This window comes from Cryptomeria japonica, chromosome 9, assembly GCF_030272615.1.
Source record: "Cryptomeria japonica chromosome 9, Sugi_1.0, whole genome shotgun sequence".
NCBI lineage: Eukaryota > Viridiplantae > Streptophyta > Pinopsida > Cupressales > Cupressaceae > Cryptomeria > Cryptomeria japonica.
The window spans coordinates 744,052,464-744,069,993 of NC_081413.1; the positions used below are offsets into that span (position 1 = coordinate 744,052,464).

The 17,530-nt window shown below is 36.0% G+C and overlaps 1 protein-coding gene across 1 annotated transcript; it reads right to left on the bottom strand.

Moving 5' to 3' along the window:
- Window positions 1-1,528: 1,528 nt before the first annotated feature.
- Window positions 1,529-1,984, bottom strand: LOC131858625 (secreted RxLR effector protein 161-like). The gene has a single exon (XM_059211921.1). The coding sequence runs from the start codon at window positions 1,982-1,984 to the stop codon at window positions 1,529-1,531; it is 456 nt and encodes a 151-aa protein (XP_059067904.1).
- Between the last annotated feature and the right edge of the window lie 15,546 nt (window positions 1,985-17,530).

Consider the following 17,530-nt stretch of genomic DNA (forward strand, 5'->3'; position numbering starts at 1 on the left):
CATGCCCAAGAAATAAAAAACAAATAAAATAAGGATAGGACAATTAACACTTGGAAGAGGAAAAAGTACATATTTTGAAATTAATGAGGAATGGTGCCCTTGCCATTTCCCTGATCATTCACGTGAATAATTAGACCGAAGTAAGGTGTGCAAGAGAAAGAGTATGGCACATGGAAGGGAACGGATGTTCGTGCCATTAACTCGGTATGGCATCCCTATCCCTCAAGGGTTGATTTCAAAATCTCTCGCGACCCATTATTCAAGGGATTCATAAGATTTTATGCTTGGAAGGTTGTCGATAGCTCTCATATTTGCACAGGCGAGAAGGAGGTTGGCAAAATGTTGTGGAGTCGTTCTTTACATGCTGCAACAAGATTTGTTCGAAGTTCCTAAAGACTTTCGACAAACTCATTTCAAGCTCAGTTTGCAATCATGGCATGCTCACGTGCCTCATCTATTCTTCCACATTTTTGCATGTAATTCTACGAGGCATTCTTTTACATAGATCATAGGCCTGGTCTATGTTTCCTCGTTTTGAAAACGTCTAGCAGGGTTATTGCATCGGCAATGTCCCAAAGCTCTCAATTCGGCATAGAATGTGAAAATTCTATTGCAGTTACTGATTATTAATCTCGTATCTCATCAAGATTATTTAACTGCGAAATACTGAAAAATAACACAACTGCAATTTCAAAAAATAAAAACACTCGGAAAGAAATATGCAACATAGTGACAATATTTTTGGACAATTGTCCCTGGAAAAACCCCGAAGGGAAAACTAGTATTGCAGATAAAGAATATATATTAACTCCAACAAATCAAGAGATACAAATACCGCTTGCCTCTTATTGGCAGAGCTTCCACGATCTCCCAATTTGTCCTACTGAGATTCCACCCCGGTACTATCCCAATGCTATCACTGCGCCCTTGCTAACACTGCAAGACTACTTGCTAACATTGCAAGTTTCTCCAAAAACTTCGTATACTCCAAATGACTCTTGACCCCTTTTTATACTACTCTCATTGGAAAACCAACGACCGAGATTAATTCTCAATCAACGGTTGAGATTAATAACAACTAAACAACCCTAACAAAATTGGTTACTAGAAGTTTCTAAAAGAGCTCAAATAATTAACAAATAATTGTCCCTATCTAACAAAATTTGTTTATCAAATACTTATTTACTAATTATTACATATGGAGAACTAGTTGTCCTAGCTAACTGAACTAACACTCCCTCTTAGTGAGGAAGTTGTTTTGCATGACACCCAACTTCTCTCTGAAGAAGATGAATTTTTCCTTCCCCAATGCTTTTGTAAGAATGTCTTCTACCTGTTGATCTGTAGGTATATATTGTAGCTCAACAATCCTCCGCTGTACACAATCTCTGATGAAGTGATACCTAATGTCTATATGTTTTGACCTATCATGAAACACGAGATTCTCATTCAACTTGATGCAACTCTGATTGTCGTAGTGTATCACTATAGTCTCCACCTTTTGACCAAACAAGGCTAGTAACAAATTTCAAAGCCATATAGCTTCACATGTCGCCATGCTAGCTGCTATGTATTTCGACTCTGTAGAACTCAGAGCCACAAAATTCTGCTTCCTGCTGAACCAAGACACAACTCTTGATCCCAGACTAAAACAACACCCTGAAGTGCTTCTCTTGTTTGTTGTACTACCTGCCCAATCTGCGTCAGTATAGCCCATCAACCTGATTCCTTCACCTCGAGCATACCTAATCCCATATTTGATTGTACCTCGCAAATAATGCAACACATGCTTTGCCGCTGTCCAATGTACTCCCTTTGGCTCAACCATGAACTGACTAAGAGAGTTTACTGCAAATGCTATATGTGGCCTGGTGTTGACCAAATACATGAGAGAACCAATCAACTGCCCATATAAGGTGGGATCTATATCCTTCTTCCTGGATGTGTCTACCTTCCTCAAATTCATGATCATAGGTGTAGACATGGCTTTGCAATCCTCTATCCTGAACCTTTTCAATATTTCTATGCAATATTTCCCTTGTCCAAGGAAAATCTCTCCATCTGTTTGCCATACCTCCAAGCCTAGAAAGTAGTGCATAAGTCCCAAATCCTTCATCTCGAACTCTACTGCAAGGTCCCTCTTGCACTCTTCTATGAGCCCCAGTGAACCTGTTAGAAACAAGTCATCCACATATAGGACAAGAATGAGAATCTCACCCCCAACCACCAAGTAGTAGAGGTTAGTATCTACCTCACTCTTCACAAAGCCTATTTCGTGCAAGTAACTATCAATGCGCTCATACCATGCTCTAGGAGCCTTCTTGAGTCCGTACAAAGCTCTCTTCAATCTACACGAGTGGGTATTTTTGCTGTGTGCTACAAATCCTTCTGGTTGTTATATGTATACCTCCTCTTTCAGCTCACCATTTAGGAATGTTATCTTGACATCCATTTGATGGATCTGCCATGCCATAGTGTTGAAACTAAGATTACAGCTCATATAGAAGTATACCTAATCACTAGAGAAAATATCTCCTCATAGTCTATTCCCTCCTTTTGAGAGAACCCCTTTGCCACAAACCTTTCCTTGTATTTCTCGATGCTACCATCTGCACTGTCCTTGATCTTGTAGATCCAGTACGATCCAACCACAACCCTATTTGTTGGTCTAGGAACTACCTCCCACACATCATTATGCATTATTGAGGTATATTTCTCAACCATTGCATCTTTCCACACCTGATGTTGTGCAGCCTCCTGATAGCTATAAGGTTTTCTATCTACCAACTGACTAACTAATGCAACATAGTCATCATACCTGGTTGGTTATCTCCGTTGTCTACTACTCCTCCTAGGAGTACTCACTAACTCCTGAGTATTCTTTTGTGTCTGCTGAATCTCACAATTCCTACTACCAACTATAGAGGATGAAATTTCAACCTCCGTGTCTTCTTGATGCATATCTTCCTACACCTGTTGCTTCATACTCTGTGAACTCTCACCACCTGAGCCTATACTGGTACTAGTGACTGTACTTGAGCTTTTCTGCCCTTGACTTGGTTGAGCTATCCTTGGAGCTTCTATCAGCTGCTCACTCTGATGCTCTGCTGGCGAATCTCTGGACCTCCTAAATGCCTTGTCCTCCATGAACTTGACATCATGCCTAACTATAATCCTCCTGGTCCCTGGAATAAATATCTGATATGCCTTTGAGGTTTCACTGTACCCCACAAAGTACCCCCTCTCTGTAGTCATATCTAACTTGGTATGTGTATCCCTTGGAATATGACAATATGCCAAACTCCCAAATATCCTGAAGTGACTGACATCTAGCTTCTTTCCTGTAAACGCTTCCTCTGGTGTCATCTTCCCTAGTGCCTTATGTGGAACCCTATTCTGTATGTATACTATTGTACTACATGCTTCTGCCCATAAGTAGCAGGGCTGGTCCTGATCATGTAGCATAGCCCTTGCTACCTCCGATATGGACCGATTCTTCCTCTCAACAACCCCATTCTGTTGTGGGTTATAAGGAACAGTCCACTATCTCTTGAATTCATTCTCTTTGTACTTGCCTTCATTGCCTGACCGAATAAACTTTATCTTCCTTCTTGTTGAGTTCTCCAAAAGAGCCTTGAACTCTTAGAAGCGATTGAAAACCTCATCCTTGGTCTTCAAGAAGTATATCCGGGTCTTCTTGGAGAAATCATCAATAAAAGTAACATAGTATTCATATCCTCTGAGAGACTTCATCGGAATTGGCCCACATATATTTGAATGTACTAGATCAAGAACAACCTCAGATCAAGTGTCATTCCTTGGAAAAGATGCTTTTGCAAACTTCCCCAACACACATCCCTTACATACATCATTGTGCTCTTTGCTCACCTCTGGAACACTTGTCACAGTCTCATGAAGCAATTTAAGTGATCCATGATGTATATGGCCCATCCTCCTATGCCATAGCTCTCCAAGATCTCTAGGATTACTATTGCTCATGAGTGCCTTAGGAGTATCAAACTGCAAACTATAAATTTGACCACTCCTAACTCCAATAGCTATGGGTGATTTCCAATCCTCATGCCTAATCAACACATGAGCCCCTCTAAAGAGTACATTGTAGCCTTTATCTTGAAGGACATATATGGAAATCAGATTCATACCTAAGCCTAGCACATGCAAAACATCATGAAGGGAAATCAACTTTCCATTCTCCCTCTAAAATTGAATAGTCCCTTTCCCAACTGGGTTGAGTTTGGACAAGTTCCCCATAGAGATCTAGATTCTAGTGTTCTCCTTGTTGTAATTGGATAAATACTCTCTAACTCTTGTCATATGAAATGATGCCCCACTATCTATATACCAGACACTCTGTGAGGTTGAGCTAACCATACAAGATATGAGTGCAAACTCATCCTCCATTCTACTAGAGAGCTCATTTGCACTTGATGAAGCTGCCATATGCTTCTTCCCTTTCCTCTCATTCTTCTTCGTTTGTGGGAAATCACTGACATAGTGGCCAAATTCGTGACATCCATAGCACTTGATCTTAGACAAGTCCTTCTTCTTCTTCTTCTCACTTTGTGGATTTGATCCTTTGCTAGACCCCTTCTTTGTTTTTTTTTTTTCCTGCTAGGGCAACGTTTTCTTGGTCCATCTCACATTTCTGACTCTTACTGCTAGATCCACTGACAAGACTTAGTCTAAGCTTCTCTTGAGTAAAATCACTCCAAAGTTATGTTACTATTTACTAAGTTGCTATTAGTTTTAGGTTCAAAGTCATTCTATATACTCTAGTCGGTTACTACTACTGAAATATTCAGTCGGTAAGCACAGAGTAGTCGGTTATAGAAGAAAGTAGTCACAGAGCCTAGTATACACCGAGTTGTCTACCGAGTATCACCAATGTGTTTACCGAGCAGCAAAAATGATATACCGAGTTAACACACATTGAGTGAAACGTGTTACCAGATTCATTGAACCTAGACACACACGGGAAACGTGTTACAAGATCGAGGAATAGGGAATCATTATCACTTAGGAAATTGTACCTTAAAGATTTTGTATGATTTTGAGGATATCTATCCAATGAAATATTTTGTATAACTATTCATTTAATGAATCATGTTTGTAAGATCAAAGCATTGAACAAGATCACCGACATAAGAGATCTATTTATACAACATGAATTTTGGATCAGACAATAGATATATGAAGCAAGGCATGTGTGATAGATAAGGAAGCACTAAGTATTGTGACTGTCAGAGACATAAAGGTCACCGAGAAGGATTTCAGAGAACAGTTAAGGAACAGAGTAAACAGAAGGGTTTACTGAGTTACTTTATGGATTATCGAGGTATGCTATAAGCAAGGTAATCTCATTTTGAACACAGAGAATCTGCTATAACATTTCAGATGTGAAGTTGCAGATATTTGTAATATTGTGTTGTAATATTTTGAGTTGTAAGAGAAACCTTTAACAGGGTAAAAGACTCTAACAAAGTCTATAAATTGTAAAGCCTTTAACGAGGTGCAACATTTAGAATAAGTGTTGTAAAATCCTTTAGCAAGGTAGATCTAACAATCTTGATTCTCTTAACAGGGTAAGCTATCAGAAATAACTAAACATGTAGCTCTAACCGAGCAACCTTTATTATTGCAGTAGTGAAGTTGTGGGTGCCATCCCCACCACAGTTTTTCTCTCTAACCAAGAGTTTTTGCATAACCAAAATATATGTGTTATGGAGTGAAACATGTATGATTGTTATTTATTTGTTTTAGCATTATATTATGTTACAACAGTTTTTGGTTTATGCTTAACAACAAATTTGATGTACTGATTCACCCCTCCCCTCTCAGTACATTACCTTTCCATATTGGACCTAACAATTGGTATCAGAGCTTGAATATTAGAAAAGGGTTTAATTGCCTAAAGAGAAAGATCTTATCAATGGAAGACTACAAGCAATCTCGGACAGTTGTGAATCTTCAAAATGAATTGGATCATGCTAATCAAGTGATTGCTGACATGCAGAAACAAATGCAAAAATCTCTGAAAGTTAGAAGAAGATCATCTGATAATTTGCAGGACTCTCAAGAGTTTGTGGAACAAATTGAGACATCATCTAAGAACATTATATCTGAAGAGACTGAAGAAATGATTGGGGAACTGAAAGAAAAGAACAAATCATTGACTGATTAGCTAAAAGCAATGAAAAGAGGACATGAACATTTCAACACATAGATGACTGAAAATATTGATGCATTGAGGACAACTAAGGATAAAGTAAGAGATTTAGAAAGAGAAAAACAATAGCTTGAAGCATTAGTATCTGAAAAGAATGATGAAATCACAAGGTTGACTGGGATTCAACAAAATCTGTCAGATCAAATGGGTTATGCACATCATGAAGCAAATCTGAAAGATGATGAGAATCAAGGTTGACCGATGAACTTGAAACAGAGAAGAAATCCAAAGAAACACTGAAAAAGAGTTATGAAGCATCAAAGATGTTGGATGAGCAACTGAATACAAAAAGACCCAACAAAGTTGCAGGAATCGGTTACAAAGGAAAAGACTCTACCAAGAAGGGAATCCACACTACCGAGAGAGGAGAATCATCAAAGCAAGCTGGAAATAAGAAGAACATCAAAGGAAAGAAGCCTATTTGCAACTACTGTGGAAAACAAGGACATATTGCTAACATGTGCCAAATCAAAAAAGGTAAGCAACCGAATGTCACTAGGTCTAATGGTTATTGTTACAATTGCAATAAATATAGTCACACATCTAACCAATGTAGGACAAAGTCTGCTAGCAATTATCATAAGGCAAAATTCAAAGGGTTTTGTAAAAACTACAATAGATATGGACATAGTACCGAGAAGTGTTGGTTTAAGCAGAAGAACTATATGTGGTCTGCACACCGAGCAAATACTATAGTCTACTGAACTCACACAGATCCTAACCGATAGTATTCTGTAGTACCATGGGATTATAATACAAGGATATGGTGTGAATGTTGTGGAAGATATGAACATATAAGTGCCAACTATTTTATAAGGTTTGGAATGAACAACCAAAGATCATGGAGAAATCTTGGTATGGCATGTTTTCATTGTCACAAAGTTGGACACTTGGCTAGAGATTGCAGAGATCAACCTAGAGGAGATACTAAGGAAATAAAAGGCAAATTACAGATGATTTGGAAAAAGAAGGAAATTGTGTCAAATGAAGAAAACACCTTACCTACCGAGTTAGGTGCACCTATTCCAAATTAATCGGTGAAGGTATGAAGGGATTGCATTCTCTCAAGGTTAAATCATAACAGTTCCTATTTTATCATGTACTTAATTCAAAATCTGCATAGCTAAACATGCATTAGGAAATTCAAAAATTTTATCAAGTCTTTTGGAAGCCTGTCTAGTCGGTAAATGCAGGAAGTCTGGCTACTCGGTAAAAGCATAAAAAGGAAGTGGTACTGAGTGCATTTAATGTTTTTCTTACCTAACCGCACGGAGCACGATAAGGTAAAATTGTGTACTTAAAGCTTTTTACGTGGTCATTTTACACTTACCAAGTTTTCAAGAAAGCAGAGCAAAGCGATTCAAAGGTGATCAAATCTCTTCCGAAGCAAAATTTAAGGTATTTACTTCAATCACAATGCATTGTCAAGCTAGTTTACCGATCATATTAGTCGTGAATATCAGTTTTATATTTGCTAAGTGGAAAGCATCTGCCGTTTGAAAGTCTTCAAACCCTGAGAATATTTTGTTAGTAATTATCCAAAATTTGCAATGGCACCTAAGATCCAGAAGCCCGTTGTTGTTGAGAACATTGAAAAGCCCTCACTAAAATGCTCTCTAACTCCCAAAGTAGCATCTGAACTAGATGATAAAACTGCATTTTCACTCACTCCGGATAGGGTTTTGTTAGTTGAGGATGTCAGATTCTTCACTAAGTGTCGGGTTGAGGAACTAGGTCATGTTGAGATCAAGGACACATATGATGAATTGTGTACCGATGGAAAACTGGATAGCAAATTTGAACACATTAAAGTCAAGGGATTGAGAGAAGCCCTAACCTACCTGTGAGTCTTCAAACCCCAGTGGGTTAAATTTGTCTTGAGTAGAGTTCATGATGACTTCATGTGGTTAGAAGAGCAACCATTTAAGATCACCAAGGAAATCATCCACTTGATCACCGGTTACCCTATTTTTGATCATGCCCGAGCTCAGAAAATGATATCACAAAAGGAATTGATCACTTTAATCGGAGTTGAATCTGATTGCAGAGGACTAAACCTGAACAATGTCACAGATGCAGAGCTGAAGTTTGCAATTAGAGTCATAGGTTATTGTTTCTTTCAATTGATAAGGGAAAATAGTGTACCCTGTGCAACAACAGATTTAGCATATAAAATTGTGAAGAAAGGAATGAAAATTGATCTATGCAAAGTATTGTTGAAAAACCCGTTTGAGAATCTCAACACCATAAGGAAGCCAAAGAAGAACAACTCGGCAAACACACTGAAGTTTGGATCACTTTTAGTATGCATGTTTTTCTATTTTGAGAAATTCTTTTCATCAATCGATAATGTAGCTTGGGAGCTACACCGACCAATCACCCATTAAATCAATGACTTCATCAAGAAGCTTGGTGATAACTTTAATGAGATTATGGATTATTACTTTAGCAAGTTTCAGGAAAAGATGCATAACAGGTATAGAATTACACCTAAGTTAGTAGAGAAATACAAGGATGACATATGCTTTGAAGTAGACACCGACTACTGCTATGTTAATGTGATGGAACCGAGAACTCAATCTTTGCCACCTATGGGTTATGAGATTGATTTTGACATTACACAGTAGCAGATAGATGCTTTTCTTACATTACCAAGGCATACTACCGAGCTGAGATACAGTACATATGAAGAAGTGAAAAAGAAAGTTAAGATGAGCATTGTAGTACCCAAGGCTACAAGGAAAGCAACAAAAATGATTAAGGCATTAACGGAGAAATTTGGAGAAAGTTCTTCCTCCACACCTATCAAGGGCACTCTAGTCATCATTGAGGAGGAATCTGAAGCCCAAGAAGCAGCTATTACATTAAGCACCGAGTTGCCTAAAGGAAAAATTTTGAAAAGGAAGAAACAGGATACATCAAAGGTATCACTGACTCCTTTAGTTAAGTGCCCAAACACTAGATCATTTGCAATGTCATTGAGTAAGAAACAGAAGAATGTTTCCACACCAAAGTAACCAAAAATTATAAGAAATCTACTCGGAGACTCATTTTGACTAAAGAGAGCAGTGACACTGAATCTGAAGATGCAAGCAAATTTTAGATTGTTAAGAGTAAACAGAAAGATGTACATAATGTTGATAATTTCTATGCAAATCTGAAACAATATGGTGGATTTGGAGCATTTAGATATGTTAAATATGAATCTAGGAATGATGAAGAAAAGAGACAAATTGAAGAAGCTATCATCTGCACACTTCTGAAATTTTGGTTGGTCCCATTAGAAGTATCTAATTCTCTTCCAAAAGATTTGTATTTGCATATTGATAATAGGTGGAAGTATGCTATGGACTTGGAGAAATAGATGAGAGAAAGAAGCCTGGTACATCTCTTGTTTGACATGTCGGTAGATGAAATAAGTGAACATCTGAAAAACTACCAGACCAACTTCCTAGTCAAGCAAAGAGCCTTGAAATTGATGAATGGCCTTTATTTGGATGTAGAGAATGAGACCAAAGAAAAGTGGCAGGAAATCTTTCGAATCAAGAATGTTGGTGAGCAAGTTGAAGTTGAAATAGTTGATGTCACCGAGCAAGATCCTGATATCCCTGAGCAAGACCCTGCTGACACTATACAAATTGATGAGGATATCATGGATACTGAGGTACAAGAATAGGAAATGATAGAAGGGAATGCTTATGCCCAACTGGTTTCAAGTGAGTTAGTTTTGGAACAAGTTCAGCCCTATCCTCCGATCACTCAGCCTATTTCAACCGAGACACCTCAAGATACTGAACAAGGAATAGAGGCTCACAAGTCTACAGAAGGAGAAGCTACCTCTTAGGCCACCTGGGAACAGACTTCTCAAGCCCCTTCTAGCACTAAAAATGTTACAACTGAGACCCCGAGCAAGGATTCACCGAAGGCTACGTCAGAGGTTCAAGAAATTGACAAAAGTGTTGCCTCTACCGAGCAACCTACCGAGGGTAAACAAGCCTCCCAAGCCATTGTATTAGTTAAACTGGTGAAAACTAAAGAAAAGAAAATGAAAAAGCATAGTTTCAAATTAGATTTGTCAAAACTAATAGTGTTGCCAAATGTAGACATATCCAAATTAAAAGGGTAAGCACTCATTGAATTCGATGAACTATGCAAAGGCAAAGCCGAACAGGAAAAATAAATGGCTATTCAAAAGAAAAATAGAGTACTTCAAAAGGTAAAAGCACTATTAACAGATATGCTACCTGAAGCTACAGTGACAACAGATGCCGCAATCCATGTTCAACTAGATGAACTCCTAACTAAAATAGAGACATCTGGAGTAGATGCATCTGAATATTTGAGCAAATTGAAGGACAAGGAGCTCATTGCTAAAATGATTGAAGAGGTACAGAAAGCCATTGCTATTGGCAAAGTAAAACTTGTCAAATTTATTGTTGAGTTGTCCCCTTAACTCAAGCACATTCTTTCATTATTTTAGAAACTCTATACATTTTCTTTTTTCATTAAAGACATCAAGAAGAAAACAGAAGTGATTGAGAAAGAGATCACTGATCTCTCCAATACATTGACCACTGAGCCAAATTCTACTCAGAATTTCTATACCAAGCTACAACAGCTCATGGCTCAACAATTGGAACTTAGGAATGAAGTGCACCAAATAAGGATGGACATTATGACCCTTCAAACATTATTCATTCCACACTTGTCCTCCACCCAAGAGCAGATCAACAAGGCTACCTCTTTATCCACTCAGCCAGAGAGAAGCACCTTAGATGGACTAATTTCACTGTTAGCTGACATTACAACTTAGAATTCACTCATGGATAGTGTTAAGGATGCACTCTCTACCGCTCTCACCGATGCCAGGACAAAGTAAAAATCCATTTTTGACTAGTTGCCTCCACCGAATGGTAACTAAGTTTTGATGTTTGTCAAAAAGGGGGAGTCTAGTATACATAAGAGTATAGTGTATATAAGCAGATCAACATACAAATAATTTTGATAGGGGGAGCAGTGACAACCGAGCAGTGACAACCGAATAGTATAATCAGAGTTTTGTATAGTATATCGATAAGGGGAGTATATCTGAGTATACCATTTTATTGTCAATTGTATATACTGTCAGTTTAGTCAAATTTTGTAATTATATAGATTTTTGAGTTATGACTTTGAAAGAAGTTTTGTCAAACATCTCAACTAATGTCAAAAGGGGAGATTGTTACTATTTACTAAGTTGCCATTAGTTTTAGGTTCAAAGTCATTCTATATACTCTAGTCGGTTACTACTACTGAAATATTCAGTTGGTAAGCACAGAGCAGTCAGTTATAGAAGAAAGTAGTCACAAAGCTTAGTATACACCGAGCTATCTATCGAGTATCACCAATGTGTCTACTGAGCAGCAAAAATGGTATACCGAGTTAACACACACCGAGTGAAATGTGTTACCAGATTCATTAAACCTAGACACACATGGGAAACATGTTACAAGATCGAGGAATAGGGAATCATTATCACTTAGGAAATTGTACCTTAAAGATTTTGTATGATTTTGAGGATATCTATGCAATGAAATATTTTGTATGACTATTCATTTAATGAATCATGTTTGTAAGATCAAAGCAATGAACAAGATCACCAACATAAGAGATCTATTTATACAACATGAATTTTGGATCAGACAATAGATATATGAAGCAAGACATGTGTGATAGATAAGGAAGCACTAAGTATTGTGACTGTCAAAGACATAAAGGTCACCGAGAAGGATTTCAGAGAATAGTTAAGGAATAGAGTAAATAGAAGGGTTTACTAAGTTACTTTATGGATTACTGAGGTATGCTATAAGCAAGGTAATCTCATTTTGAGCACATAGAATCTGCTATAACATTTCAGATGTGAAGTTGCAGATATTTGTAATATTGTGTTGTAATATTTTGAGTTGTAAGAGAAACCTTTAACAGGGTAAAAGACTCTAACAAAGTCTATAAATTATAAAGCCTTTAACGAGGTGCAACATTTAGAATAAGTGTTGTAAAATCCTTTAGCAAGGTAGATCTAACGATCTTGATACTCTTAACAGGGTAAGCTATCAGAAATAACTAAACATGTAGCTCTAACCGAGCAACCTTTATTATTGCAGTAGTGAAGTTGTGGGTGCCATCCCCACCGCAATTTTTCTCTCTAACCAAGAGTTTTTGTAGAACCAAAATATATGTGTTATGGAGTGAAACATGTATGATTGTTATTTATTTGTTTTAGCATTATATTATGTTACAACAATTTTTGGTTTATGCTTAACAACAAAGTTAATGTTGAAGAAAAGTTTTGAAGTACTGATTCACCTCTCCCCTCTCAGTACATTAGCTTTCCATATTGGACCTAACAAGTTAATCCCAACTTGGTAAGGTGTCTCATCCATTAATAACTTGAACAAAGACATCCCACTATGTAGAAAACCCATTTAGGGCTATCCATACTAGTTCATCATCATCTGGTTTATCTCCAACAAGTGCTAACTCATCCTTGACAAGTCTAAGCCTTGTGAGGTAACTTGTCACATCTTCTCCCTTGTTCATCTGAGTATTCCTCAACTTTTCTCTGAGAATCAGCTTCCAGTTAGTGGTTGCATTCTGGTATAGATTTAGGATGGCGTCCCACATTGCCTTCGCTGTATCCAAATCTGTGATATGCGGAACTATATGATCCTTAGCACCGTCAAGGATTATCCTCCTCGCTTTGGTATCTTCCTTCTTATATTTTACAAGATGTATTGGATATGTAGGTACAGTCATAATAGTGGTAACATATTCCTTGATACCATTCTCTTATAGCAATAAAGAAATTCTGGCTTTCTAGACACCAAAATTTGAGGCTCCATCTAATTTGTCCTGATCTCTCAAACCTTCTGAGGCCATCTCAAGGGATAAAAGAAATAATAATTCTAAAGAGGTCAAACTAGGTTTTATAAACCCTCATTTTTCTTTCCTTTGCCTAGGATAAACTTTTTCTACTTAGCTTTGATACCATCTGAAAATTCTATTGTAGTTACTAATTATTAATCTCCTATCTCATCAAGATTATTTAACTATGAAATACTGAAAAATAAAACATCTACAACTTCACAAATAAAAACATGCAGAAAGAAATATGCAACACAATGACACAATATTTTCGGACAATTTTCCCTGGAAAAAGCCCGAAGGGAAAACTAGTACTACAGATGAGGAATATATATCAACTACAAAAAATCAAGAGATATAAATAATTCTTGCCTCTTACTAACAGAGCTTCGATGACCTCCTAATTTCGCCTGCTGAGATTCCACCCCGCTACTACCCCAATGCTATCATTGTGCCCTTGCTAATACTGCAAGACTACTTGCTAACATTGCAAGTTTCTCCACAAACTTCATATACTCCAAATGACTCTTGACCCCTTTTTATACTACTCTCGTTGGAAAACCAATGACTGAGATTAATTCTCAATCAATGATTGAGATTAATAACAACTAAACAACCCTAACAAAATTGGTTGCTAAAAGTTTCTAAAAGAGCTCAAATAATTAACAAATAATTGTCCCTATCTAAGAAAATTTGTTTAGCAAACAATTATTTACTAATTATTACATATGAAGAACCAACTGTCCTAGCTAACCAAACTAACATAGAAGAGGATGATGCAGGCTAAAGGATGAGGAGTCAGGGTTCACAACTCCCAACGATATTTTCTTGACAATATCTAACGCGTTTTCAAAATAATTACTCTACCCAAGTTAGGCATATCCTGCGATCATTGTAGTCTTGATAGGAGAGGGAGAAATTTCTGGCTGGAGTAGATGCTAGGTATGAAACTGTTGTGTTTAGAAAAGAGAAGAAACCCATAAGTTTACTTGCAAATGTATATTTTTAAGCTTGAAGATTCCAGCCTGGAACTAAATGAGTCGATTTTGTTCTAGCATAAAATGTGGCTTCATATAGAGATGAGTACCCTTATTCCCTTTCTATACTAAGATACTATTTAATTTTAAATTATTCACTCTTGTAACTAAGAGAAATGGATCCATTTGATTTGGTTTGTCCAAACAAAGAATTATATGATTCCTCTCGTTCATGTATGTATTGAATTTCTTATAATAGTTTATCGATTGTCTAGATCCCTTGTCTAAGCAAATATATTGTTCCTAACAGATCTTTGAACATTCAGTGTTAGCTAAAGCTAGAATATGTAACTTATTGAATCATTGATAGGGAAATGTATGATTAAAATTCATTTTATTTGGTAAGGTATATACATGCATATACATTGTTCGTTCAATATGAGATGTTGATAGGAATGTTAATATCATGGCTCAAAACATATAGATTATCATATTTGTAGAATTTATAACATGCTAAAACATTTTAGGGTATAAATAATAGTATAATAAGTAGATTGGCATAAAAAGGCCTTATCTTAAGAGAAGTATGAACATCTCTAGTTTTGAAAACTAGTACATGGTTTTGTGGCTATTGACATTGAATTAAAGTTATTAGGAGTATCAAGAATAAGAAGATCTAACAAATACATTGTCTCCACTACCTTGAGCATGACTTGGGTGAAGATTGGGCTTAAGCAAGTTAAAAATTATGGTTGTATGTCTTCATATAGATGGATAAAATACTATAGTTCATGTATTGTATTTATATTAAATATAACAGTCTTAAAGATTGTGACGATGGTATATGGTATGGAGTTTTATTTAATACATACAAGTATACGTTTTAAACATGATTATTCATATATTGTGAAGTTATGCCAAAGAACACATTATGACAAGGTGGGTACTTTTAATTACAAGAATAATTTAGACATGAGTGGTAAGTGCAAAACTGACTAGTTGGGAAACTAAGCTACTACAAGAATAATGGGTCACATTTTAAGAAAAAGGAACTAGAATATTACTTGAATATTATTGTTACAAATATTAGGGAGTGTATATCTCTATATATGAAGATAGGATGAGCACAATGTTGCCAATTGTGTCAAGTTAAACTTGAGCATTAATCATACTTTAGGCTAGTGGTAAGCATTGGCATACGTCTTTTAAGGTTCAAAATGATATTTTGTGGCTTTGTTACGATGATTTCAATATGATACTTGATGTCATTGAATCATATTGAAGTAGGACCTACCACGCGAATTATTGAGACTTTAAGATTATATTGGCATCATTTTGATATTATGATTACACGATGTTTATTGCCTTTTATGTGCCATAACCTTGATAGGAGAGATACCATAAAATCTGAGGAAGGATTGATGGCCAAGTTAAATGATAATATTCTCATAAAGGAATCTTGGCTGAGGTTACGGTAAACCTATGTTGTAATACCTATAAGATTTAGACAATTGTGATACTAGAAATATTTGAAGTGGTGTTACATAGAGAATGTATCAAGATTCCTATAATTATGAATCCTTGGGGTAATTATAATGCAATGGAAATAGGAGAATTAATTTCCTCAATTCCATTTTATCCTCCTTGGTTAGTACAATAATAATGCATGCTTTCTAACTTTAGAATGGTATTTGCATGAAGGGCTAAAGTATGAATTTGGCTATGATTTCCCAACTATGGGTATGTGCTATTAATTAATGAAATATTATTTATTGAGAACATATGTGTTGGTTAACATATTTTCCTTTCTCTAAGATTTTTTATAATGACTCATGCATACCCTTGCTAAAAAGCAAAAAGAAACCAACACTTGGGTGAACTGATTATTAGTTTACCCTTTGCATAAGGGTGAAGCTCCCCGTATAATATTCAATGAATTTTCATACAAAGTAATCACAAATAAATGCACTTTTTACCAGAAAGAGAGAAAGGATTTTCACATCCATTTGTCAACACAAAATGAATGCTTCGAAATAATTATTAATAAATGTAAAGCCCACAGACTTGAACTTTGAATATTACACCCTTTTAAAAGTTATTTCATAAACTGTACTCAATGTATTATGAATTCTGATCAAGAGTCACTCACGCCTCAAAGGAAAAGGGGGATCATAATCATTCAAACAACAACAAACATCTAATTTCCTTAATCAAATGGATTCACAGACTTATAATAAGCATATAAACAAAGAAGTTAAATATTCTGCACACAAACATATATCCCAACAAAGATCTCTAATCCTTATTGAACTTTAATACTAATTTAATACCAACCTTAATGAAATTGAACAACAAGCATAATTCTAACCCAAATTAATTTGATGTAAACCCTAAACGTAATTGTAGCCTTGACACTATACCCTAACCATAAACTTAACCTTAACACTAAACCCTAACCCTAACCATAATCATATACCAAAGCCAAATCTAACCTTGATGCTAACCCTAACCATGATATACACCCTAACCATTTTTATAACCTAACCTTAAACCCTAACCGTAATCATAACCGTAACCATGATGTAAACCTTAACCCTAACCATAATACTAACATTAACTCTGATCCAAAACATATATCCCAACAAAGATCTCTAATCCTTATTGAACTTTAATACTAATTTAATACCAACCTTAATGAAATTGAACAACAAGCATAATTCTAACCCAAATTAATTTGATGTAAACCCTAAACGTAATTGTAGCCTTGACACTATACCCTAACCATAAACTTAACCTTAACACTAAACCCTAACCCTAACCATAATCATATACCAAAGCCAAATCTAACCTTGATGCTAACCCTAACCATGATATACACCCTAACCATTTTTATAACCTAACCTTAAACCCTAACCGTAATCATAACCATAACCATGATGTAAACCTTAACCCTAACCATAATACTAACATTAACTCTGATCCAAAACATAACCATAAACCAAATCCTAATCCTAACTATACCACCATTTATAATTCTAACCCTAACCTAACTATAATTATGCTTACCCTAACACTATCTTTGATGTAAACCCTAATGATAATTGTAACCCTAACACTGAACCATTACCCTAACCATAAATTTAACCCTGATGTTAAATTGTAACCATAACCATAATCCTAAATCAAAACCAAACCCTAACATTGATGCTAACCCTAAACATTATCATAACCCTGACCCTAAACCGTAACCCGACCCATGATGTAAACCTTATCCCCAAACAACACTAACCTTAATCCTAATGCTAACTATAACTATAATAATTGCTATTAAATAAAGTTTAATATATCTTTACATTTTAATAATTTCTTTGATATTACAACACATATATATTATTAAAAATAC

Bases quoted from the DNA above. Each gene is read 5' to 3' on its own strand.
- LOC131858625 (XM_059211921.1), bottom strand. From the start codon at position 1,984: ATGTCTACACCTATGATCATGAATTTGAGGAAGGTAGACACATCCAGG.